Source organism: Lagopus leucura, unplaced genomic scaffold (genome assembly GCF_019238085.1).
Source record: "Lagopus leucura isolate 7727_CA_CO unplaced genomic scaffold, USGS_WTPT01 Super-Scaffold_100040, whole genome shotgun sequence".
Classification (NCBI taxonomy): Eukaryota; Metazoa; Chordata; class Aves; order Galliformes; family Phasianidae; genus Lagopus; species Lagopus leucura.
This window is the reverse complement of record NW_024962289.1, coordinates 403,474-428,096: the sequence shown is the minus strand read 5'-3', so window position 1 is coordinate 428,096 and position 24,623 is coordinate 403,474. Positions and strand designations below refer to the sequence as shown.

Sequence of the window (24,623 nt, the reverse complement as noted above, 5' to 3'; positions counted from 1 at the left end):
AAGATTTGTGCTCCAGACCCCTCACCAGCCTTGTCGCCCTTCTTTGAACCCGCTCAATGTCTTTCTTGCAGTGAGGGGCCCCAAACTGGGGACACGGTAGTGGAGGTGCGGCCTCACCAGAGCCGAGTACGGGAGGACAATCACTGCCCTGTTCCTGCTGGCAGCACCGTTCCTGATGCAAGCCAGGCTGCCATTGGCCTCCTTGGCCACCCGGGCACAGCGCTGGCTCACGTTCAGCCGAGAAGAAGAATTCTTTAGGGAGAATCAGAGCCGAGAAAGCTCAGCTCTGCGCGCCCGATGCTCCGCGCCGTGCCCTCTCCAGGCCGGCAGCGGCCGTCGCACCGCCGGTTCCCCGAGGGCGGCGCGGTTCCCGCGCAGCCGCCCGGCCCGGCCCCGCCTCCCGGCCCCAACACCGCCCACGTCCCGGCGCCGCGGTTCGGCCCGCAGCATGGAGCCGGACTCGAGCTTCCGCGGCCGCCGCGCCCTGGTCACCGGGGCCGGCAAAGGTGGGCGGGGGTCGGCAGAGCGGGGCGGGGGTCGGCAGAGCGGGGCCGGGGCTGACGGCGTCTCCCCGCAGGGATCGGACGCGCCGTGGCCATAGCGCTGTGCAAAGCCGGAGCGCGAGTAACCGCGCTGAGCCGCACCGCGGCGGACCTGGAGAGCCTCGCCCGAGAGGTAGGGACGGCCCCGGGAGTCCCCACGCGTCCCCAGACCGCACGGCGGGACGCCGCTGAACCGGGCTTCCACCGCAGTGCCCCGGGATCGAACCGCTGTGCGTGGATTTGGCCGACTGGGACGCCACGGAGGCGGCGGTGAGCGCGGCGGGGCCCTTCGAGCTGCTGGTAAACAACGCGGCCGTGGCGATGCTGCAGCCCTTCCTGCAGGTGACACGGGAGGCCGTGGAGCGGTGAGTGCCTCGTCTTTGTAAACATCAAGAGAGACTGAAGCAAAGCGCTGAGGCACAGCGGGAACGTTGCAGCATCACCTCCCTGCAGCCCCACAGCTTCCAGTCCGGTCCCACTGCTAAAGTGAGACAGCTGCTGCGAAGGCAGTTTAGAAAGAGAAGATAAAGCAGCTACGGGACTGTGAAATGGTCATGGTGAAAAATTAAATCAGTTTGCTTCAATTATATATTTCCTAATGTGCCACCGCTTAGGATCCAGGTTCTGGTGGGTCTGATTCTTTCTAAGACAGGTCACAATTTGTCCCTGTGTTAGAAGTCAGATACGTGAGGCTATGATAAAGGATTCGTTTGGAGCAGACCAGAAGGCACGCGATCTACTTAGATCATTCTGCAGTGCTAGCTGGTGAAAACCTCACCAAGGAAGAACTATGTTTCAAAAGAAGGCTGTTTCTCTTGCAGCAAATTTACTGTTTCAAAGCCTCATGAAGGCTGGATTGCATAAAAGGAGCCATGGGCTGAGGCCCAGGGATCACTGTGTAAAATTTAACAGAAGTACTGTGTGAGTCTGCCAAAGAACAGAGTCCTGCTGGAAGAGGGAGGATGCATGATTGCACCTTCCCCTCTGCGCAGCAGGGGCCACCACCCAGCTTGCTTCTGCTGAATGAACACATGGTTAACCATTGCTGCTATAGCCCATTAGCCTGGCATTTCTATCTGTGTTTAAGTATCACCAGTGCTCCCAAAGCACCAGCAGGGTTTGTCCTCTGCTGCCTCTCAGAACAATTCCTCTCTGGCCTGGCCTGCAAACGCTGTGTAACTTTTAAATCTCATTTATTTGTAGGTCTTTCGGTGTCAATTTCCAGGCCGTGCTCCACGTTTCTCAGGTGAGGATGAATTGTCACTGCAGTTGTCTCCTCTAGCAGCAACAACTAAGTTGTTCTACGCAGCAGAGACATGTCCTGGCAGGGAGGCAGCTATGGGGACCACAGTCCAAAATCAATCCAACATTGTGTGTACAGGTCAGAGAAGAGAGTGAAGGTCCTGTCTCTTACAGTGGGGAGGCACTGAGGACGTCCTGTGGCTGTTTTTGCTTTTTGTCTGCCACAAGAAGATTCCTACCAAATGGAACCACGCTCTTTCCTGTCCAGATTCTGACATCCTGATATTTTTTTTTCCCCTCCTCAGATCGTTGCTCGGCAGATGATTGCACAGGGGCTACCAGGTGCCATTGTGAATGTCTCTAGCCAGGCATCTCAGCGTGTCCTGAGGGATCATGCTGTTTATTGTAAGTGCCCCTTTCATTTTTGACTAGCTGAAGACCCATAGCCACAGAGGTTCTGGCTGCCAGTTCCAAACAAAGTACCTCTCCATGATCCAGACCGAGTGCTGTGCACTTAAATGCTTCCCATTCTTCCTTCCTCTTTTAAGGTTCTACCAAAAGTGCTTTGGATATGCTGAGTAAGGTAATGGCAATGGAACTGGGACCCCACAAGGTAAGATTTCTTCTGAAAGAGAAGCGTGAAAGGCATTTTGTCTCAGAGCAGTTTGGTACACGGTGTGTTGCTCTTGGTCTCAGATAAGAGTGAACACTGTGAATCCCACAGTAGTTATGACCGACATGGGAAGAATTAACTGGAGTGATCCTCAGAAATCTGCTGCCATGATTAACCGGATTCCACTAGGAAAGTTTGCAGGTCAGTCTAGATCTGTTGCCAGGCTGAGCTCCTTCTAATATCTAAGCTTTCCTCCTAACTGACATCGCAGCCACAGCTACCCTGCCTTTATTTGTGAGCAAAGTCATAACCCTGCTGAGTGGCTGTGGCTGAATTCCCAAAGCATCTGATGACAGGGCACACTTACCTCCCCTGTTCCAGAGCCCTGTCATCTCTGGATAAGCAGAATGAACTTCCTCTATTATTCATGAATATGACTTGCAGGGAGCACTGGTTGTTGCTGTGAATTAAGTGTCTATCATTTGATCACAGTGATGATTTTTGGATGTCCTGCATATCACACCAAGCACAGCCCAGGGGGGCAGAGAGATTTCCCTGCTCCAATTACACGTAGAGGCCCAAGACACATTGTTTGGGATGCTTGTTTTTCTGGTACAGATTGAGGGTGCATTGGATGTCCTCTGTTTGATTCCAGAGGTGGATGATGTGGTGAACAGCATTCTTTTCCTGCTCAGTGACAAGAGTGCTATGACAACTGGCAGCTCACTGATGGTTGATGGGGGATTTCTCGTCTCCTAAGATGACATCTGCATTTCATATCTTGCCTAATTTTCATACTAGTGTTGCATAGATCTAAAAGGAATAGTAAACAGTGACAAAGTCCCAGTGTTGCTGGACAAGAGGGGCAGCAGAGCTAGAATCTGTTTGAGAATTGAGGCAGAAGTCACCTTTAGAAGGCTGCTATATAATAAAGATCACATATGCTGTCATGGAGAATGTTTATTGCACCAAATAAGGTTTTATCTTATCACTCTACATGATGATTAGAAATTGGATCTGTCTTTCTTCCAACCCTATTCCCCCCTACAAACACAACCCTTCAGAAGCTTTCCCTGTTCCATCCAAACCCATAAAGCCTGCCTGCATTTTCCTTGGGAAGGGAAAGAAGAAGTTAGCAGACACCTCATTGCTTCCTTTGCTCTCTTTAGTAGAAAAAAACAAAACAGAGGCAACAACCTCAGCCCTGCTCTGCAGAGACTGGATTGTGGGGGGAGGCCCTGCTAAAGACTGATGGGGGGGAGCAGCACCATGCTGTCCTAGGGTGTGCACACAAAAAGGCAAATGCATTGATTGCACAAGGCTGTTTCACTCACTGAGTTTGGCTAGTATCCAATTAAGCACCTAATGATTAGTTCTTCAGCTTCACATTTCGTTTACTTTGACCCCTTTCTGGGGCTGGTTATGATTCCTTCAACAGTCTCAGGCACGTATCTGATAGAGCACCAATTTGTTAACTGTTAGCCACAGGAGGCTGGGCAAGGAGACCCTTCTACTCTTCCAGCTGCTCTCGTCATTCACCACCACTTACATCAGCTTCCTTCCCACTCCCGCAAGGATCTTCAGCACGAGTTACACCCGCAGATGAAACACAGGTGTTTCCAGCACAGGATGGGTGTCTCAGCCCTTTCAGCTTGGAGTTCAGGAGAGCCAAAACAGCCTGTTGCCCCAAGGAGCTATCTTGCCTTCCCCATTGTACTTTCCTGAGGGCTGTACAGCCCCCAGCTAGTCTCCTGCCCCCACTGCCCCTTCACATCAACACTGACGTTAAATCAAAGAGACATTTAAAAAACACTGACTTCGTACATGATGAAGGGCCCTACACATCCCAGCCCCCTCCAGAAACACCCAGCTAATACGCAATCTGTCGGAGGACAACAGCATGCTGAGCCAGCACCTAGGCCACAGCCCTCAGAACATGGTGCACTTTTTGCCAGGCTTCTTCACAGGCGGTGGGCAGAGCACAGCCCGGATGGCTTCATCAAACACCGTCTTCAAGCCCCGCTGTGTCAGGGCAGAGCACTCAAGGTACTTTACCGAGCCTAGGGGAAAGAGAGCTCCAGCTCAAGCACTCCAGTCCTACCAGGAGGCAGCGTCCCTCACCCCTCCGAAACAAAAAGCTCAGCGCCACGAAGACGTCCCAGCACATCACTCACCAATCTCCCGAGCCATGGCCAAACCCTGGGGGTAGGTGATGGGAGCCAGCTTCTTATCACGTAACCTTTCAATGGTGTCCTTATCATCCCTTAAGTCCAGCTTGGTGCCCACCAAGATGATAGGTGTATTTGGGCAGTGGTGTCGGACCTCAGGGTACCACTGAGACAGAGAAGCACAATGAGAGAAGCAGCCATGGCAGCAAGCACTTCCACGAGGCTGCATTTACTACTAAGAACAAGATTTTCACTAATATTTGACAGGGTGTAAACATCTGAACAGGATTCTTCTACCTAGAATTCTGGGTATGCTCTGCAGAAAGAGGCTGGTGCAGATGTAACGAGCCTCTGAAACATGGAATTGTGACAGATGACACCAGCCAGCACTGCACACAGTACTTCAACTCCATTTTAGTTTCTAGGACATCCCTCATCTTCTTTAACACAGATTCGAAGAGGCAAAAGCTTAGCCAAAGAAGTCATGAATAAAGAGTAGGTCCCTCTTAAAACCAAGCAACTATTATTTTTGTTTCTCAAAACACAACTGCTAGAAACGTGGGGCTTGTAGGTGCCACAGGGTTGGCTCAGGCAGTGAACTGCACTGGTTCCTACCTTCCACCAAGAAGGGGAATACAATACCTTGGCTCTGACATTCTCAAAGGAGGCTGGACTCACAAGGGAGAAGCAGATCAAGAAAACATCCTGTGGGGGAAACAAGAGGATTAATTGTGTAGAAAGGAAAGGCCTGAGATAATGGAGGGAGGGTGAGAAAGGGAGCCTCACCAAAAAAAACCACCCTCAACAACAAGGACTGTTGGCTGTAAGAAGCCCTTCCCTGTGAAAGTTGCTAAACTAATTCAGAGAGAGAAGGAATGGACTTTCGGTGTGTGACCTCATTTTAATTACTAATTACTGTAATTACATTTTAAATACTAGATTCAACCTGTTAAGAGCCTGTGACCATAAACACCTTAACAGTGCTACAGTCTTCATCCCTGGTGGTGGGGGCCACATAGCAATCACTACACACTAGCAAAGCCCAGTAGTGAGCTATGGCACCAAAGGAGAGTGAGAATACAAAACACAGTTCAGCTTTACAGCAGTTCCACACCATTCCATGCACCCAAGCTGACCTACAACACGCATTAACTGTTCAAACACCACTGCAAAGTAGGAACTAGAACGTGACAGCCTCATAGTAGAGCAGTCATAAGCCAGTCCAAGCCCAGCACTCACCGTCTGTGGATAGGAAAGAGGCCGCAGTCGGTCATAATCCTCCTGTCCTGCTGTATCCCAGAGGCCGAGATTCACTGGCTTTCCATCTACCATGACATTGGCAGAATAGTTATCAAACCTGCCAAAAAAGAATCCCCATCAGTGACAGATTCTGATGTACATGTTACATTATATGAGATCCAAGGGGCAGCGAATCAGGAGGGGTCGCTGTGCAATGCAGCTCCCATGGGGGTACTCTCCTCTCATACACAGCCATACTCCACATACAGAGTTCACAGCCTCCTCACCCACAAAACCAACTGTCACACACACACACACACACGGAGGGAAGAGCAGCTGATGCACATTACTCACACAGTGGGGATGTACTCTCCAGGAAAGGCATTCGTGGTGTAACTGATCAGCAAGCAGGTCTTCCCTACAGCTCTGCAGAGGATGAGAGTGACAAGTGTAAAGGAGGGTAGAGCAGAAAGCACTGGAGCAGGGAGATTTACCCTTTCCCACCCCAAAAAAGTGAGGTTAGGTGAAAAGCTTACATGAGGAAAAGATCTGCAGCAGGCTAAAATTTTCCATCAGGGACCAGGCCTGAGCTCACCCCACCTCAGCATGCATCTGATACTGCTCTCTTCTACCCCTTTTCTCCACTCCTTTGGCCTCAGCAGAACACCAGGCAAAATGTATTTGTTCCAAAACCAAGAGGGGAAATAAATTAGGGTTACGTCCTGGACGTGCTCTCCCTCAACATATCCATAATGATCTAGCAAAATGGGCAAACAGCAGGTGAGAAAACGTGGAACAGCACACAAGTAGTTATTCAGGCTCTTCAGACATAGGAACTGAATGTCAATATATACAAAGGATGAAAAAAATAAGTATCCATAAACAAAACCAACTTCCAAGTGACTACTGGCAGTTTGGAAAGAGATTCTGGCACCAAGGGAGATCACTAAAACATCAGCTCAGAGCTTTGGCAAAGGCAGGTGGGATTGGTCAACTCAGGGGCAGCAGCTGGCTGACAATTGCGTCAGGATATGAAGGGCCGTTAGCCCTGCAGGGGAAGGGAGAAGCTTAGTTCTAAGAACAGAGAAGTAACAGGAGCAAAACCAACTTCTTTATTACTGTAAAAGTTGTGAGCTGTAGAGAACCTTCAAAGGAAACCAATATTGAGTGCCAGTAACAGCTGTTAGAGTTTGAGCCTGAACAGACACAGTTATACACAACCTGATTCTCAGAAAAGTGACATAGCAGACTTCAGGATGAGAGACTGCAGTGCTGCACAGGGACTACACAGCCAGAACCACTGCACCAACCCATCCTGCTTCTCCCCTGCACTGCATCCCCTGCCCAGACCAGGGAGGTTGCACCAGGAGCCGCTATGCTCCACTACACTCTCATGTCCAACTTACATCCCAATTCAGCACCTTGGGGAAACCATGCAATTCATAACATATCTGTGACTTAAGTGCTTGGGTACCCAAGTTTATTCAGCCAAGTTCATTCAAAGCTCACCACCAACCTGCAGACCTGGAGCCCACTTCCAGCACACCCCACTCACAGCTGTTGCTGTCTTCTTTATAACAAGGCTGTGCTGCATTGGACAAGTCTCCTATTGGCCTCTTTAGGCCCTCCAGCTAGAAACTGGAAGACCTCACTCCCAACACATACTTGTGGGCGCTGTATGCACAGGCAGGTGGAAGGACCAGCTGCTCCCTAAGACCATTCATAATGACTTCTCTGCATTTTTGTCCCGTGCTTGCTGTAGTGATCGGAAATGCAAACAGAGCATTGGGAATAACAAGGAGAAATACGTAAGACAAGCTAGGAAAAGTTAGGAAGCACCAGAAGTCCACAGCACGCCCGTATTATGAATACAGCTGCGTTCTCAGCCAAAAGCACCAGAAGGAGCCCAGAGAACAGAGCGGGAAGGACGACAGGCCGTGCGGTGAAGCGAGAAGCAGCGACGCGTTTCATTTTGGAAGGCAAACAACAAAAGGAGACGTAAGAAAAACCTGCGAGCATCGAGACGGGGCGGGGGAGAGGCTGCGCAGCGACGGGGACCGAACAGCGATACGACGCGAGGCGGGCTTTAAACCCAGGGGAACGCGCCGGCCGGCTCGGCGGCGCGCCGACAGATGCGAACGAAGCCCCGAGCCGACGGACGGCAGCCGCAGGCGGGCCCCGGGCTCCCTTCCACGGGCGCAGCTCCGGGAACGGCCCCGCGCATCCCTCCCGGCGGCCCTGCGGGATGGCGGCCCGGCCGCACGGCTCCGCCCGCCTCGGCTTCGCGGCGTCCGCTCCGGTGCCTCTCGCTCTGCCGAGCCGGCTCGCCTGGGCCGCGGGGCGGGGCCGCGCCGGGCCGGCCCTCCCTCCTGGCGGCTCCGCCGGCCTCCGGCCCGCTTTGTGCGGAGCCACGAGGTCCGGGGCGCGGGCGGGCCGACGCCGCTTCCGTCCCGCGGCCGCCGCGCACTCACCCGTCGCCCACCACCACACACTTGATCGCCTGCATCTGCCCGCGATGGCGGCGCCGCCGCGACTCCGCCGCAGTGACAGCCCGCGCGGGCGGGGCGGGGCGAGCCGAGCGCCGCCGAGCAGAGACGGGCCGAGAAGAGCCGAACGGAGCCGAGCGCCGCCGAGCAGAGATGAGCCGAGCAGAGCCGAGCGCCGCCGAGCGGAGACGAGCAGAGATGAGCCGAGCAGAGCCGAGAGTCACCGATCAGAGCCGAGCGCCGCGACGGTGACGGGGCGGAAAGAGGTTCCTGCAGGAGATGCCGGGGCTGAGCTCCCGCCGCCGCCTCCTGCCGTGAAAGCGGAAGGCGGAGCGCGGTACGGCCCACACCGCACGTTGTGCAGCCGCAGCGCTGAGGAATAAATGCCGAGCTGCCGGAGACGCGGAGCGGCCCCAGGGGGCGGGGACCTTAAAGCCATCGGGTTCCAACCCCAACGCTGGGGGATGTTTGCTCGGGGCACGTCAGCCTGGCACAGAACGACTCCATAGGAACCACTCCAGGGATGGGGCACCCCCAGCTCTGTTCAGACCCGCAGTTGAACCCCCTGTGGCCCCTTCCAGCCATCCACGTACGCCGGTAGGGACAGAGCAGTCTCTGTAGCCACAGTGCATTCGCTCCCAGCACAGACCCCCTCCTGGCACCCAACGCACAGTCCCAGCTCACACCTTCAGCTCTTCTGGCCCAGATGTTGCCATGCACTGCAGAGCTTTCAGCTCCAGGGGAGACTGACGGGATGTCCCTGAGAGCAGCACAGCAGCAATGCCCTCTGCTCCAGCCATCAGCTAGCTGGTCACTGCCCTGTGTTATGGAAAATGTAAAAGCTCTTTATTAAAACAGCACAGCAAAACGATTTAGGAATAAAAATATAAAAGTCGAAAACGCAAACCAAGCAGTCCACGCAAAGTTTTGTTGTCCAGCTGGCTCTTGAAACATTCATTTTTCCCACACAGACTCAATGGAAAAAGCAGCAGGAAGATCTCATCCTGGAGTCCTGTCCCTTTTTCTGTGCCACCTGATGGACCTTTGCTGCCAAGGAAAGGAAGCTCCTCCTCCCCAGCCCGTCAGAACCACAGCTCACCTCCAGGGTAAGGCCCCAACAACAGATCCTGAGAAGCTAGGAGGAGTTTTGCCAAAAGTCATAATGGAATTAAATCTTCTTGCATTTTTGCCACAAGAACTCTAACAAAGGGCTGAATTCAAGTAAGGAGGAAAACAGATTCCTCTCTCAGTTGGCGTTGTAGAGGTGTGAACCATGGCCCAATCCCAGCTGTCCAACGAGGATATGGATCGACACTGCACAGCAGTCCCTCTCCATACAGCTGTTCCTGTGTGTTAGAAATGTTCCTGTAGTGCCCATCACTACAGCCAGGGTCACAGAGGGACAAGGCAAAAAGCCAAAGTCAGCTGTCAGCCACTGCTTGCATCCATAACCACTGGGCACACAAAGATTTGTCCTTTCCAGCAGCTCCTGGACCCCGTGGCTCAGGGTAAAGTAAATGGCTCCCACATCCAGGGACCCGTAAACATTGCTACCCATCATTTACAAGGCTGCGTTGTGATCAGCCCTGGTATTCAAACTAGTGCTTCAGAACAACTGCTTTTCAGAGAACATAAAATCACACCGGTATTAACAAAGGATGCTGGCAGAATGGCACTGTAAAGAGCACAGAAACAGCTTCAAATGCTGTATCAGTGCAGGTTAAGGACTCTACATCACAAATTCAGACCCATAAGCTTCTATCTGAGCTGAGTATGGCTCCTTCCTCCTCTCCTTTATGCTGCTGGGAACAAGATTTCTGAAGAACAAGAGGAGTTTTCTCCTTGCAAGCCTTCAGGTCTCCCCAGCTCTGACAAAAGATTCTCATTTACAAAAAAGGGGCTGTACCTGAGTAGCTTATCCTCATCCTGGTACCTGGATTCTTTAAGACACTCTCATTTCCTCAAAGTGTGGGTTCCCAAGGAGGATCCCTGCACATATGCCATGATGGCATTCTGCAATATACTTGCTCGCTGGGCTTCTTCTTCCTTCATCCTGGAGATGTCAGCCTCTTTCATTCTCAGCTTCTCCATCAACATAGAGATTTCACCTTCTTTGTCCAGCAGTGCCTCTCGGTGATTACTTGACAAGACTGTGAAAGTAAAGCAGCATTGGTACAGAAAATTCGGGTGCCCTTAGAACAAACAGGAACAAGTTGCTGTAGGCACAGCTAAGGGCAGCACAAACAGAGTGAGCAACAAGCACGAGACAAGCTGCAAGAAACCTTCAGCTGCACGAGGCATTGGGAAAGGTTTTGCAGACATAATGTTACACATCGCTGTGCAGGAAGTCCCAACATTTTGCTTGCTGTGCAGCTTTGGACAGTATATTATTAAGTCATGGTCTCAATAAAATGAGGATAAGAATCACTGCAAAAACAGCAGGATGGAGGGTAGATTTGTATTCAAAGGTAGGAAGCGCCTGTGTCACCTGTAAGCATAGCTCTGTTTAAGGCCCAGTGTAGGCTACTACACATTAGTGTCTGAAAAGCATGGAAGGATCCACCACCTTTCAGCTGTCTCTCCAGGGCTGCAATCTTCTCTCTCAGCCCTTCCTGCACTGTACGTTCAGCCTGTAGGTGTCCAATCTGCTCCTGTAATTCCACTTTCACTTTATTTACTTCTGTCACTTTTTCCTGTTCCTTACTGTTCAGATCCTGACACACAAAGAAAAATCCATAATTAACCAAACAACTTTTGTAATTTATTCTGCCCCCAACAGTGACTCTCTCTGCTCCAGATGAAATTACCTGCTGAAGTTCCTCTATTCTCCTTCTGAGTCCATCAGCATGCAGGCTCAATTGACTGGCCTTGACTTGGGCCTCACCAACCATTTGTTTTTGTTTGAGGCAGCAGTTCTGAGCTTCATCACGTGCTTCAGTCATCAGCCGCAGCTTCTCCTCAAGGTGTTCCACTCGCTGCTGCTGTAAGATACAAAGAAAAAAAACCAAAACCATCAGTTCTGTTCCATTCCTGTGAAGGATTATTCCCATTTTTGTTCCCAACACCGTGAAGCCTTGGTTCAGCCAGTTGGTACTGAAGAACAAGCAAGCACAGGATGTACCTGTAATAGATAAAGCACAACTCCCTTGCAATCAGGAGACAATCTAAGCTGCTTTCTGCTACCAGTGCCACCTCTGGTGTTCACATCTAATGATCCTTCTTCACTTCCTCTTTATCCATTATCTTTATAATGGCTCTGAACCACAGCTGTACATGGTTAACCTACTGCTGCTCTAACACAAACAACAGCTTTTCTATGTTTTAACTCTGTAAAGCATCTTCTTCTGTGTTGTTGTGTATAAGCAACAATTTTAACTGTTTTTGCTGTATTTTCCTCATGGCTATTTTACAAAATTCAACTCTGCAGAGCCTTTTCATCCAGCAGCAGCAGCTGCCATTTGGGGAAATGCTTCTGAGTCCAGAGTTACAGAACAGCACAGGAAAGTTGCTGGTAAACAGCACCTACACCTGGCTGCTTGCTCCACAACTTGCTAGCTTAGATACCTAAGTTCTGCTTTGACAATATCCACATCAGTTCTGATACTACTGGAAAGCACAGAACAGATCAGGACACTCTGGACACAATTCAGACTTCTCAGAACTCCTTCCTTAGAAATCAAACTATTCATTGGACAATGAAGCCCAGAGATGGGAATTATTCATCATCTCCCTACAGCAAAAACAAGCCGGGCAGCCAAATTTACTCCTTCCCAGAGTCAGGGCCCAAAGGCAATCCTTACCTCATCCAACCGTGCCTGATTCCGAACCTTTATTAACTCTTCTTCTGCATGGCCTCGCTCAGTGAGTGCAGCTGCTTTGACTTGGCTCAGCTCCTGCCACAGAAACAGGAAAGATCCAGATAGGGAAGCTCCATCATTGAAACACCAGCAAGAAAACATCAGCAGCTTCCTAGTCACAGGCTACAAAGTGACACAACTGCTCCTGTCATGCAGAGACAGGGTGACCAAGACCAAATTACACACCTTTTCTCATCCTGAGATTGCCACATAAATTCAGTGAAAATGAGAGGAGAGAGCAGCAGTGGGTCTAGCTGGGGAACAGATCAGGAGAAAGATGCTACATGGCCTGGGACTCCCTGCAGGAAATCTGTAGAGTCAAATCCTGGTAAGAATCTAACCGTGTTCAGAGGTAACTGTTTTTGTTCAAGCACAATCTGCAAGTTTCTCCATGGAACTTTCTCATTCTTTAGTCATAAGCAGTTAAAATAATTTTTGTTGGTAAACTGAATGCCCCAGCTGCTCTCTTTTGTTCCTTCCCATCACACCTGACAGAGTTTACACAGGTCAGCACTAGAAGATTTCACAGAGCACCTCCTCCTTTCCCACCTGAATGCACCCAGAGCACCCACTCTCACCTCCTCCAGGGCTATCCTGATGGCCTCCAGCCTCTGCATTCTGTCTTGCATAGAACGTTCACTGGCCTCCATGTGCTGCGTCAAGTGATCCACCTGCACAGCAGCAGGAAACATTTAAACAAGTGCCAGAAAATCACTCATATCTCCAAGCATAACAGTATGGCCACTGAGCACGAAAAAGAGCATCCCTTCCATGCAAAGTTTAATGAGCTCTTATCTTCAAGTGGTACAGAAGATCAGAGAATCATTTTCTAGTTTTAGTGTGGCTAACATCCTCCTATCCTGTGTCTTTTCTTACAAGATTTCCAAATCTATGGAGATAAAATATATCTTATATATTTTTAAGGGATTTGACACCTCCATAAACATTGCAAACAGAGCCAATCACAGCCTCTTGTTCTCTCCATCCTTCTGAAACGTAATAGAGAAGATAGAAGCAGGCTGAGTTGCCTTAGAGGACTGTTTGCACAGAGCATGTATATCTTAATTCATTCTAATAATGTATCTTGATTTCACTGAGCAGGACAAGATTACTTATTCATAATTAACACTATGCCTAGTAAGACTGACACAAGGTCCATCCTCCATGCCTCTCTGGCAGTCACCACTCTGGCTTATATCCTTACAGGCTACAAAACTTGCTAACAGATACAATGCCCTGCGATCTCTTCAGTTAAGCTCTTCTTGTAGAAACAGTTTATTACACAGAAAGTCTAAATCCACTATTTTAAAAACTGAAGTGCAAATGATGGCCTCCAATGGCCAGAATCAAAGAGTCAAATCAAGAAGCTACAGACATCCTACAGAAGTGCCTTTCTCACCTCTTTTAAGCGAAGTGATTCCATGTCTTCCAGACTTTGTTTAAATCTTCTTTTTTCCATTTCCAGGCGCTCTGCAGATGAAAAGCAGGCACATCAGAACTAAGGCACTCCTGCCACGTAGGCTGTATTTACACCACACCATGAGCTTTCCCTTTCCCTGTCCTGCATCACTGACTCACTGATGGTATCAATACTCCATGGGTGCCCACAAGCTGCTTTTAATCTTCCACTCACCCTCAGCCTGCACAGCCCGCAGCTTCAGCTCTGCTGTTGTGTTGGTCAAGTCTTGTTTTAACTGGAATAACTGATCCTGCTGCACTTTGCACTTCTTCTCCAGCTCATCCACCTAACAGGAAATCACTGTCACGAAGGAGTTTCTTCTCCTATTAGCAGAGCAAGTTAGCTGTACAGAACAATCAGCAGAGACAAACAGGAGCCGAAGCAGAGGACATATGTGGAGCAGAGGCAAATACCACCCAGGTCCCACCTCCCAGTGCTGAACCTCCTTTCCTACCTGGTTTCTTAGAAGCAAGTTCTTCTCATTGCTGGCAGATAAGTCCCGGAAAAGCTTGCCTTCCCGCTCAGCACCTTCCTGCAAACAGCAGCACAATTAAAAAGAACTCGCATACTCAGTTCTCTGCACTACCAAGTTAGCACAACCAACACTGCGCCCAACTAAAATCCAACCCATCCACAGATGCCCCAGCTCCTCTCCACCCTCACACTCACTTGTCTCATTTCCACAGGAACGTTTGTCACAGCAGCTGTGGCTGTGTCATGCTTGCCTAACCCAACCAGCATCCCCCAAACCCACACGAAGCAGGTATGACCCAGAGCCCAGTTCTCCAACCTAACTAGGATTGACCCAGCCCACCTGTTTTTGCTGCTGGAGCTCTGCAAAGTGGCGCTCAGCCATGCTGGCCTGTTCCTGTTTCGTGGCACTCAGCAGCTCTCCCAGGTTGTGCAGCTTTTGCTCAGACAGAGCCAGGGCAGCTTCAGTCATCTGCAGCCTGCACAGAGAAACACTTTCCAGAGTCCTTTCTAAGGGAGACACTCCAAGAGAGCAGCATGCACTACGTGCTACAAGATGCTAACATATATGAGCCTATTTGCAACAAAGTGATTTCCATACCTGGACCCCTCCAGGATTTGCCCACTCTCAGAGGAGAATAAGGCTGGCTCTTTTACACCACTGCAAGATTCTTAAAAATTAGGAAGAATTTTATGGAATTAGGAACAGAATTTTGAACACAGGCAGTGAAAGTGATCTGCTCACTCTGTATATGAGGACGTGTCCACTCTGAGGCACCATGTAATGAAACCACTGAAGTAGCCAGTGTCATTAAGTGTTTGAAGTCCAACCATTCTCACATGCATACAGCTCTACTCAGTGTAACAGCACTGTTAGGCAGTTCCAGTTCACTGCTCCTGAACACAAAACCTTGCTGGTCATGTTCCCCCATGTCTACAGTGGCTCTCAGAGAATCCTGTCAACTGCCAGGGAAAGCAGGGACAGACTTTCACCAGGCTGCAAACTGTGGAAGAAAAATATCCCCATCCCCACTATTCTTTTTCTTTTTGTTCACTCTCTGTAATTCACTTGCTTTTACAGCAGTGCACTGTGTTTTTAATCCAAGCCTGATCTGGTCATAATTAGTTCTCTAAAAACCTGATCTGGCCATCACTTCTGGGTATTACTGCAGATATGATTATGTGAAATACTAAGCCAGCCACTTGAGCTTAGCCCCTTAACAGCTCTGCCCAGCCCTGCCTGTACAGCACAGAAAATTGGGAAGGTTAAGGCTTTCCTCTTCCATACTTGGCTTTCAGTGAATTCATAATAGAGTGCTGCTCATTCAATGCTTCCTGCAGCTGGCTGACACGTCCTGCAGATATCCTGAATTTGGGGAAGAAAGAAAAAAAAAAGGGGTGGCTAATTTCTATCAGGAAATGGAAAGGGTCCAATACTGCTATCCAACAGCAGAAAGCATTCAAATCCAACTCACCTGCCACTCCTGGCTATTTCTTCTCTCTGTTTGTCTATAGTGTCCATCAAATCCAAGAACTGTGAACAAGGCACACACACATGAAAAAATGAACTGCATCACCTTGGAGCGTTTGTATTTGTCAGCTTTCTCTTCCTAATGACAGCAGAAGAGAGCTCACATCACTCTCTTGGAAGAAACCAAACTGCAGGTTGGAAGGGGTTCATCAGCATGTCTGACTGAGGTCATTAGCTGCAGGGCTCTGCAACTTTGAGGGCCAGAAGGAAAACTGCGTGATATTTCTAAGTTTTCACTGTTCAGAAAACATCAATTCAGTTACTAAAGAAGAAATTAAAAGTATGAATATGGGCAAAGAAAATCACCAGGACTCCACAAGAATCCAGAGCGAATATGCTCAGCAGGGGATGTGTCAATACCTGTACTGTCATGGATTTGATTCCTGGGCAAACTAGCTCAGTAGAAGGAGCCTATTTACTGAACAGTGCTGTGTACTGCTCATAAACAACCAGGAGGAAATGCAGGAAGGCATCTTTGGGGCACAATGGGGCACTGAAAGAAGGCAATGGATTCCAGCTGACCAGTTTGAAGCACTGACGAAGGACGGCTGACCTGCTTGGCCTTCTCATCCTTCAGATTCAATATCTCCTTGCTGAGCACACAAGTTCGGTGCTGTGTCTCACTGAGGATGGTCTGACGGTCCTGGTTGTGATCCATGGCTTGTTCTGATGCAGAGAGAACAGGAGAGGAAAGAAATAACATTGAGCACTGTGTATAGGCTGTAGAGAAATGGAGAGAAGGAGGGACAGCTCTCTTTTGGAGCAGCAAGTACCCTATATTCCCCAAGTGCTGAGACTGGAGAAGAGTTACTGATTCTCTCCCATGCACTTAGGGACATGGTTTAAGTGGTACACTCAGTAGAGTTAGGTTGATAAGAGGACCTGATGATCTGAAAGGTCTTTTCCCACCTGTATAATTCTATAATTCTAAGTCCTACTTACCCACAGCTTTCAGGATGTCACTGGGAACATTGTTCCCAGCCAGTTCCAGCTTCTTCAGGGTCTTGTTGCTCTGCAGGCAGTTCAGCAAAGCTCGGCCTCCCAGAAGCCCAATGTTATTCCAGCGTAGATCTATACAGAAAGCAATCTTTCACCCCAATAGCCACATATCTGCTGAAACACACAAGGCTCAAGAGAAGCCATGCTCTTTATACCTCTACATGCATGGCTAACCAATCCCGTAAGGTCTCAGCACAAACACAGCAGTGACTACTAACTCCCTTTTTAAGATGAATGAAAGGGAAGGAAACAACTGGCAGAGCAGGAAGGCAAAAATGAATCTGAAGTGCTGAGATCCCAGTGACAGTTCCCAGCATACAATGTGATCCAGGTTAATAAGAACTGGGAATGATGCTCACTGGTTGGCAGAGATCAGCGTTGGTACAATGATTCCATGTGCATGTGAACACGTATGTGGACAAATAGCCACTCTCACCCAACTCCTGAAGGCTGGCGTTTCGTTTCAGTGCCACAGCCAGCTCTCCTGCCCCATGATGGTTGATCTGGTTGTTGCGCAGATCTAACTTCTGGAGAAAGTTGTTTGCTCCCAGTCCCTGGCAGAAAAAGGAGAAGCCTTCCTCCCATACACCCAGGCTGTTCCATTCCAGGATTAAGCTAAGGAAACGTCAGAAAGGGTTGGAGTTTGTAAAACGACAGCTGCAAGAGCCTGAATGATACCTGGATCACAGCACCCAGCCACCCTAACACAGCCTCAGGGAGCAGAGTGCTCTGCATCCCCAGAAGAGGCACCTCCAGTTCTCATTCCTTCACCTAAGCCATAGGCACTCTTGACATCCCTCCCAGCCCAAGAAATTCGCCCTCATCTCTCATTCTTTTCCAACTTGAGGTTCCATTCGGTAGGAATAACAGAAAGAGAGAGATACAATTTCTTACCTCCTGATAGATTTGTTCTGCCTAAGAAGTTTTCCCAGTGCCTCAGCTCCTGTGGTTCGCAGGTTGTTGCCCTGAAATGAAAGTGCTGAGTGATCAGCAAAACACTCTGCTCCAATGCAGCCATCCCATCTCACAGCACCAGGTGCACTCTGGCTGTAATGCTGATTTCAGTCTGTTAAAGCAGACGTACACCAGCCAGTGGGATGCTCGAGTCAAGCTGCTACAGATGCACTCGTTAACAGAGAAAACTAATGGAAAGCCTCCAACTGACCATGCAGCAACAGACCAGTGACCCACAGCAACAGCTTTCTATCAAAACAGATCAGTAAAACCAAAGATGAGCTGCAAGGTAATTATAGGGAGCTGTGGCAAAGATGAGGCGCAGGAGAACAGGACAGGCACAGAACTGCACAGCTGTGTTGTGGGGTTGTTTCTAACTCCGGCTGAGCTCATGTTCCTATTTCTTTCCCCATCCCTCTGTCTCTGTTTTACTCTTATCACAGAATGGCTTGGGTTGGCAGGGACCTCAGGATCATGACTCTCCAACCCCCTGCCACAGGCAGCGCCACTAACCGCCCCATTTCATACCAGCCCAGGCTGCCCAGGGCCCCATCCAACCTGGCCTTGAACACCTCCAGGGATGGACGGGGCATCACAGCCTCTCTGGGCAGCTGTTCCAGCACCTCACCACTCTCATAGCAAAGAACTTCCCCCTGACATCCAAACTCAATCTTCCTTCCCTCAACTTCAAACCATTTCCCCTTGTCCTGCAGTTATCTACCCTTCCAAAGAGTTGACTCCCCTCCTGTTTTAGGCTCCCTTTAGGTACTGAAGGCTGCAATGAGGTCACCCCGCAGCCTTCTGTTCTCCAGGCTGAACAAGCCCAGCTCCCTCAGCCTGTCTTTGTAGGAGAGGTGCTGCAGCCCCTGATCATCTCTGTGGCTCCTCTGGACCCTCTCCAACAGCTCTCATCCCAATCCCTTCCCAGTACCCTTACCACATCCTAAGGACAATCGGTGGCAGCCTGCGATCATCCCAGTCCTTGGGGCCTCACAGGGCTACGATTTGAGGGCTGCCCTGAGAGTGCGAGGGGTGCACGCAGGGCCACAGCCTCTTAACAAACTCACCTTCAAATCCAAAGATTTGACGGTGGTATTGGAACACAGGCCGTGCAGCAGGAGTTTCACACCTGGGTACGAAAAGACAGAAAGCCGTTTACTTCGCGCTCCGCCCGGGCCGGACGCAACGCCGTCCCTTAGCAACGGCTCCATGAGAGCAGCGCGGCTCCCGGCGCAGCCCCGCGCCCACCGTCCTCGCTCAGGCCGCAATCTCCGAGCGCCACCTCGGCGAAGTGCGCGGCCCCGGGCAGCAGGCGGCCCAGCGCTCCGCACGTTTCCAGCGAGAGGCTCTGCTCCGTCAGGTCCAGGCGGGCCCGACCCGGCGCCTCCCCGCGCTCCCTCAGCCGCCGCAGCACGGCATCCTGCGGCGCCGCGCACAGCCGCTCGTAGGCCCGCCGGAACTCCTCCATGGCCGCGGGGCGCTACCGACCGCCGCCGAGCGCGGCGCTGCCGCCGCCGAGCAACCGAGCTCCGCCCCGCCCCGCGCGCGTCCGGGAGGTCGGACGGGCGGCGCCATGGAGGAGCGGGAAGGCTGTTTCAGGAAGGTGCGGAGCGGCATGGAGCGGAGCGGCCCCGGTCCGACCGGCCCCGGTCCGCCTCACCGCTGCTCTCTCCGCGCAGGAGACGGTGGAGCGGCTGCTGCGGCTGCACTTCCGAGACGGGAGGACGCGAGGTGCGGGGCGGCGGGGCCGGCGCTCGCGGGGCCTCCCCTCCCTTCCCACCAGCCCCGCTTAGCGCTCTGTCCTCGCAGTTAACGGCGACGCGCTGCTGCTGATGGCGGAGCTGCTGACGGTCTTCGTGCGAGGTGAGCGCCCTGCAACCCCCGGCCCCACCCGCGTCCCCGGACCGCCCTGCCCCCACCCTGCCCCCCTCCCGGTCCAGGGGTGATGCTCTCCCCCCCCTCCCCCCGGAGCACCGCGGTCGCAGCGCTCTCTCTCCGGCTGCACCGCAGAAGCTGCGGCTCGAGCAGCGCGACAGGCACAGGCGGAGGACCTGGAGAAGGTGGACATCGAGCACGTGGAGAAGGTGCTGCCCCAGCTGGTGAGTGAGGCTGCTTCCTTACCTTCATTTGTGCCCCAGGGGTTTGCTGCCTTTAGCCCCTGCTCTTCTCTTTCCTTACAGCTTTTAGATTTCTAGAGACGTGGTGAAGCAGAAGTGACGGCTCAGCTGCTGGCAGAAGATCCCAGCCTGATGCTGAGTCCAGCTCTAGGAATAATAGTGTCATCTCCTTCCTCTGCCCTATTGCTTCTGCTCCCCAGCTCCTGTATCAAGGCTCTGATGGCAGATGCTGTTTTTGAATAGCGGCCTCCGCTCACTGGCTCTGGTGGGCTGTAACTGGTTTCCCTCTCGCTGCCTTCCTTCTTTAGCGGTGTGCCCATCAGCACGGTAAAGCTGCTGTTGCTTTCTCAGCTAATGTGAGAAACAGGTGCTTCTTCAGACGATGAGAGGCATGGAAAGACTTAATGGCTGGAAATGTCATCCAAACATCAGGCTCTCCTCATCTCAGCGGGCGGCAGCGGCAGAAACTTCAGGTCCGGCTCCAAGCCTGGCTAATGAATAGGTTGTTAGCAGGAGCTCCGTTACAGGCTCTTGCCAAAAGCAGGTATCTGATCTTTATTTTATAAATAAACAGTGTCTGTCCTTCACTACCTTCCAGTATTTCTCCAGGGCTGTGACATCAAAGAGCGCTCAGAACCTTTTAACCATTTGATATTCTCCTCAGAAGCTGCTTCCCCTCTGCTATAAATTTGTTCTCACAAAGAAACATCAATAAATCAAAAACGAGGCTCCCCCCCTTGTGCAGGCTCATTGCTGCAATTAATCATCAAAAGTCAAGTTGCTTCAAAGACTTGCATGGTTTTCCCCTCACCCACCCTCTTTCTTTAAATCTTTGTAGAACGAAAGGAAAAAGGACAGAATAACAAACAGCATGTGTGAGAATCCCACATCATGGGACAGCTCGGCCCCTGGGCCGGCAGGGGGGCAGGATGGGGGAGCTGTGAAATAGGAAACCTCGCACATGGAGGAGAGGACCCACACAACTGAGCCGGCTTTGTTGGGAAGCGCGGAGCCGGCTGCATGGAAAGCAGCTGACGGCCGTGTGTCCAAAGGGCTGTGCAGTGCTGCTGCCTGGTTGCAGCCTTTGATTAGTAATAGGGAGCAGTTTTGTTTTTTTCCAGCTGACAGCTGTAGCAGGCACAGCTCAATAGGTCGCTGTAGTGCCTCAGCTGAGAACTGTCAAGGTCATCACTCTGGATGGGAGCCACGTGGAAATTTGGACCAAAACCACAATTTAATACGCATTCTTTTTGGTGATGGTACCAGGCGAGGCAGTGCCCCAACCCTCTGAACTGCAGCCTCTCTGCCAAGAGAACTGTTTGTGCAGCTGTACCATGAAACCAGGGAAATAACTGACCTAGTTCAGCTTTCAGCCCCACGACCATACGGTAAAAAGGGCAACAGCAAAAAATGCAGATAATACTACCTCTGAATGCCCAACACCCCTAGGGATGAGTTAGATACTGCAGCAGAAGAGAGCAAAACAAAGCCAGAATCTGCACGCATCGTTCTGCAGCGTGGTAGGAATCTCTGTAGCAAGTACCTTAGGAAGAGCCTGCACACACCACAGCCTCACACCACAGCCTCTGGTCCCTTTAAAAGAATTCACCCCTACTTTTTTTTTCCTTAACCTTATCTGGATTCCAAATCATCTCTCCCCCATTCTGAGTCTTGGTGACACACAAAGGGATCTAAAAATGCTCAGCTTTGCTTCCCTGGCCCATACCACCAGCATTCCTGACTGAAGAGGACTGCAGATTTGGATGTTAGTGGTAAAGTGGTATTTTAATAGCAGTAGCTTTTTCTTTTCTTTTCTTTTTTTGCATAGGAGAGTTAAGACCCGATCTGGTTGTTGGAATATCCATGCAATATCCATTTTTCATTCTATTAAAACAGCAGTAGATGAAACTGATGCACTGTGTTACACAAGGGGCATGCACAAACAGGACTGAATCAGTGCATGCAGCTGCGTGGGCTCAGCTGCAGGAGTCCAATCCTCACCAGAAACCTCTTCTGACTGGCACAGCCACTATTAGGGTATGTTTGGGTAAACCAGTTGTATCTTGATTTTAAAATGATTAGAAAGTTAACTCTGGGGATCTGGTTAAACCCAGTATTGGTTCTGCAGCTGTTGCTCATCCCAGCCACAGAGAAGAAACTGGGCTGAGATTTATTAGTGCCTGTGTCAGATTAAGTCACACCTAATTTTCTGTGAGCAGCAGCTGGGTCAAGACAGACCTGATATTAACCTCCTAATCCTCACTCCTGTACTTAACCCAATAAACTGCCCCATTAGTGCTGATAGTGCTGTTCATGTCCCCAGACATTTCCTTCTCTTTGCCCATACCACGTACTCACAAGTGACAAAACTGATGAAATCAAACCAGCTAAGGCACTTCATGTTGCCTGTGCTCTTCAGAAACAAAGAGTAGCACACCTGAAGCCCAGTACAGCTTCCTGCTATCCAAAACACTCCTATTTACTCTTAACCCAGTGATTCAAAGTACATCACTGCCTATGCTGGGAGCCAACCTATGGCTCTTTGTGGGCCTCCAACACATCCTGCACAAACTCAGCACAGCAGCTGTAGCTGCAGCATACTTCTAACTTCTGTGAAAGCAATGAGCATGACAGAACACCTGAACCAAGCGACAGACTGCAAGCTCAGCCCACACAATCCTCTGAAGTAGTAAGCTTTAAACATTATTTTGCTTTGTTTTGCTGTAATACACCTTTTATAGACATCAAGCACCAGAAGGGCTTGCCTTGCAAGAAAAGAACTTAGAGCAGCATGTCTGCACACAGTGCTCTTGCAGCCTCCACTGCCGGTGGCCGCACACAGCCCCTGTTTATGTTTGGGTGTCATATAAGGAATCAATCAACGTTTCTGCTCAAGCATTCTGCTCCCTCCACTTTAAGTCTCCTTTTTCCTCTTCCACCTTTCATGCTTCTCCCTCCCTTCAAGTTTCTTCAAAGCATCTAAGAGCATTTGGAAGTAATTAGACCTGAAGGGAAATGTTGGCCAGGCTGGGAGACAATGACAAGTGCCAGGAACCCTGGGTGCCCTTTCTAGCTACTTTGAAGTTCATTCAGATGGTACAAAGCTCTGTTTTGCTTTGTTGGAAGAAAAAAAAAATGGGAGGAAGGGAATGAGGCATGACAGGCCCATTGAAAAGAGAGCAGGTTCCTGTGAACTGACAGAGAAACAGCACTGGGGGAAGGAACACATTATCAAAGAGACCGACAAAAAGGCCTCCTCTGGCCACTGTGCTTTATTACATCTCAGAATTGTGCAGATGCAGACATAGCTTAGAGAACAATTGTCTGTACAGGGAAAATGGAAAATATGCTATTACCATAACATGGAACCCCAGCTTGCCCAGTACGAATCACTGATCCATGAAGATTCAAAATAAAAATAAAAATAACATAAAGCACCATGGCTGCTGTGGCACTGTGATCTCCAGTGTAAGCACAGTTCTGAACACTCATCCCACTGCAGCATCTGCAGGAGGCAAATTCAGGACCAGCACTTCCCTCTGCACACCAACTGCACGCAGAGGACAGCTGACTCTGCTGTGGGAACTCTCAGACCACAGAAGACATTTGTAGATTGATGGTCACATGAAGAGATTCTTATGGGAGTTTTTTTTCCCTGCATTATACCCATAGTTACTGACATAAATTATGTGCAGAGAAAATTCCATTAGCAGATACCTGTGTTCTGGGGCAAATGAAAACAGTGTAAGTGCAGCAGACCACGAGTTTCATAAGAAAAGGCAATTGGAACTGTTGTAAGTGATGTGCTTCCCTTAAACCCACTTTCTAGCCATCTATGCCCAGAATTTCCAGCAAAAAGCAGAGGTCTTGTTCTACTCAGCACTAAACTATAGGTAAAACTGAATTGTACCTTGCTGCTAGAGTTCAAGCAGCCAGACTCAAGTTATCTTTGAGGATAGAAAGGCAAAAGATAGGAGGATTTGGATTTAAAAATATGGATGAAATCACAGTCCTTCACAGACATTATCTAGGAATTATTTTCCCTTCCATTCTCTATTCATATTATTTGCATGCAGGAAATGTTAAATTTAACCTCTAATCTTGCTTCTGTAGTCATAAACAGGCCTTGCACACTTCCAAAAGGTGAAGCTGGCAGCTGAAAGTAATAGCAATTTTCTGTATGTAATTAATGTTCATATGCATTTAGATCTCTCCAGGGCCACCAACAATTTCTTACAAATTCTGAAGTAGTTCATCAGGAAAGAGGCACAACTGGATGCTCACTGCAGCTCAGGATGCTTCATCTCTTCCCACCTACAACACAAACAGAAGGCCATTAAAGAATTAACCACACAGTTCACACTGCATCATTTCTCAACAGCATGATCTATGTGCTGCTGTGTTCAGGCAATGGTTGGGTTGTGTGGAAGAACAGCTCTTTAGCAGATGGAATGGTGAATACAACATAACTCCCAGGGAAGGGAACCCCATCCTACACATTATTAACATGCATGTTCGAGCACAAGATTAACTTTTCATACCAGCTGCTAGTGGATAACCTACATATGTAGGCAAGATGTTATTCTGTGCTTTATCCAGATAACCTTTACTTGAGAAAGTGGAATGGCTCAAGAGTCCTAGAAACAGGAAATGGTAAAGATATTGCTTCCCACATACTGTGCATCACTATCCCAGTACGAGTGGTAGAATCCTAAGAGTGGTTTGTGTTGGAAGGGACTTTAAAGCTCAATCAAACCCCTCCGTGGGCTCGTTGCCCCCACCATCTCAGGTTGCCCAGGGCCCAATCCAGCATGACTGAGCACCCACAGCTCTCTGGGCAGCAGTGCCAGGGCCTCACCACCCTCACAGTGGAGAATTTCTTCCTGCATCTAATGTAAATCTACTCTCTCTCAGTTCAAAATCCTTACCCCTTATCCTACCAAGG

General features: G+C 50.0%; 5 protein-coding genes across 9 annotated transcripts in view; 2 read left to right on the top strand and 3 right to left on the bottom strand.

Moving 5' to 3' along the window:
• The first annotated feature begins 426 nt into the window (after positions 1 to 426).
• Positions 427 to 3,347, top strand: DCXR (dicarbonyl and L-xylulose reductase). The gene is made up of 8 exons (XM_042883904.1): positions 427 to 506; positions 578 to 675; positions 753 to 907; positions 1,746 to 1,788; positions 2,090 to 2,189; positions 2,333 to 2,397; positions 2,481 to 2,598; positions 3,053 to 3,347. Exons 1-8 carry the CDS (start codon positions 449 to 451, stop codon positions 3,154 to 3,156), a joined length of 741 nt encoding a protein of 246 aa, XP_042739838.1. The 5' UTR covers positions 427 to 448; the 3' UTR covers positions 3,157 to 3,347.
• On the bottom strand, positions 3,340 to 8,359 carry RAC3 (Rac family small GTPase 3). Its single transcript, XM_042883905.1, has 6 exons — positions 8,276 to 8,359; positions 6,159 to 6,230; positions 5,805 to 5,922; positions 5,208 to 5,270; positions 4,572 to 4,731; positions 3,340 to 4,457 (listed from the first exon to the last, which is right to left on the bottom strand). The coding sequence occupies exons 1-6, from the start codon at positions 8,308 to 8,310 to the stop codon at positions 4,327 to 4,329; spliced, it is 579 nt and encodes a 192-aa protein (XP_042739839.1). The 5' UTR covers positions 8,311 to 8,359; the 3' UTR covers positions 3,340 to 4,326.
• A 755-nt stretch (positions 8,360 to 9,114) lies between these two features.
• LRRC45 (leucine rich repeat containing 45) lies at positions 9,115 to 19,029 on the bottom strand. Of its 2 annotated transcripts, XM_042884023.1 has the most exons (18): positions 18,810 to 19,029; positions 18,629 to 18,690; positions 17,502 to 17,572; positions 17,044 to 17,222; positions 16,551 to 16,679; positions 16,162 to 16,274; positions 15,553 to 15,611; positions 15,366 to 15,443; positions 14,421 to 14,556; positions 14,061 to 14,138; positions 13,781 to 13,892; positions 13,547 to 13,617; positions 12,726 to 12,818; positions 12,091 to 12,183; positions 11,098 to 11,271; positions 10,857 to 11,004; positions 10,197 to 10,440; positions 9,115 to 9,636 (listed from the first exon to the last, which is right to left on the bottom strand). In XM_042884023.1, the coding sequence occupies exons 1-17, from the start codon at positions 19,027 to 19,029 to the stop codon at positions 10,244 to 10,246; spliced, it is 2,013 nt and encodes a 670-aa protein (XP_042739957.1). In that variant the 3' UTR covers positions 9,115 to 9,636; positions 10,197 to 10,243. The 2 variants fall into 2 exon arrangements, with proteins under 2 accessions (XP_042739957.1, XP_042739956.1); XM_042884022.1 differs by having other exon boundaries at positions 9,115 to 10,440.
• A 72-nt stretch (positions 19,030 to 19,101) lies between these two features.
• On the top strand, positions 19,102 to 20,412 carry CENPX (centromere protein X). Of its 2 annotated transcripts, XM_042883779.1 has the most exons (6): positions 19,102 to 19,164; positions 19,241 to 19,292; positions 19,371 to 19,424; positions 19,572 to 19,660; positions 19,742 to 20,151; positions 20,277 to 20,412. In XM_042883779.1, the coding sequence occupies exons 1-5, from the start codon at positions 19,135 to 19,137 to the stop codon at positions 19,754 to 19,756; spliced, it is 240 nt and encodes a 79-aa protein (XP_042739713.1). In that variant the 5' UTR covers positions 19,102 to 19,134; the 3' UTR covers positions 19,757 to 20,151; positions 20,277 to 20,412. The 2 variants fall into 2 exon arrangements, with proteins under 2 accessions (XP_042739713.1, XP_042739712.1); XM_042883778.1 differs by having other exon boundaries at positions 19,987 to 20,412.
• A 2,520-nt stretch (positions 20,413 to 22,932) lies between these two features.
• The window catches only part of ASPSCR1 (ASPSCR1 tether for SLC2A4, UBX domain containing), a 36,249-nt gene continuing 34,558 nt past the window's right edge, over positions 22,933 to 24,623 (bottom strand). For all 3 annotated transcript variants that reach the window (XM_042883777.1, XM_042883775.1, XM_042883776.1), the window contains one exon: positions 22,933 to 23,992. In XM_042883777.1, the coding sequence (XP_042739711.1) occupies positions 23,979 to 23,992 (14 nt within the window). In that variant the 3' untranslated portion in view covers positions 22,933 to 23,978. The remainder of the gene's footprint in view (positions 23,993 to 24,623) is intronic.

Bases quoted from the DNA above. Each gene is read 5' to 3' on its own strand.
- DCXR (XM_042883904.1), top strand. From the start codon at position 449: ATGGAGCCGGACTCGAGCTTCCGCGGCCGCCGCGCCCTGGTCACCGGG. The intron at 1,789-2,089 runs GTGAGGATGAAT...TCCCCTCCTCAG, and splicing joins CCGTGCTCCACGTTTCTCAG to ATCGTTGCTCGGCAGATGAT. The intron at 2,599-3,052 runs GTCAGTCTAGAT...GTTTGATTCCAG, and splicing joins TCCACTAGGAAAGTTTGCAG to AGGTGGATGATGTGGTGAAC.
- RAC3 (XM_042883905.1), bottom strand. From the start codon at position 8,310: ATGCAGGCGATCAAGTGTGTGGTGGTGGGCGACGG. The intron at 6,231-8,275 runs GTGAGTGCGCGG...CATCCTCTGCAG, and splicing joins TGTGTGGTGGTGGGCGACGG to AGCTGTAGGGAAGACCTGCT. The intron at 5,271-5,804 runs GTGAGTGCTGGG...TTTCCCCCACAG, and splicing joins CTCTTTCCTATCCACAGACG to GATGTTTTCTTGATCTGCTT.
- LRRC45 (XM_042884022.1), bottom strand. From the start codon at position 19,029: ATGGAGGAGTTCCGGCGGGCCTACGAGCGGCTGTGCGCGGCGCCGCAG. The intron at 14,139-14,420 runs GTGGGCTGGGTC...TGCTGTTTGCAG, and splicing joins AGCTCCAGCAGCAAAAACAG to GAAGGTGCTGAGCGGGAAGG. The intron at 13,618-13,780 runs GTGAGTGGAAGA...TTTCATCTGCAG, and splicing joins GCGGGCTGTGCAGGCTGAGG to AGCGCCTGGAAATGGAAAAA.
- CENPX (XM_042883778.1), top strand. From the start codon at position 19,135: ATGGAGGAGCGGGAAGGCTGTTTCAGGAAG. The intron at 19,165-19,240 runs GTGCGGAGCGGC...CTCTCCGCGCAG, and splicing joins GGGAAGGCTGTTTCAGGAAG to GAGACGGTGGAGCGGCTGCT. The intron at 19,293-19,370 runs GTGCGGGGCGGC...CTGTCCTCGCAG, and splicing joins CCGAGACGGGAGGACGCGAG to TTAACGGCGACGCGCTGCTG.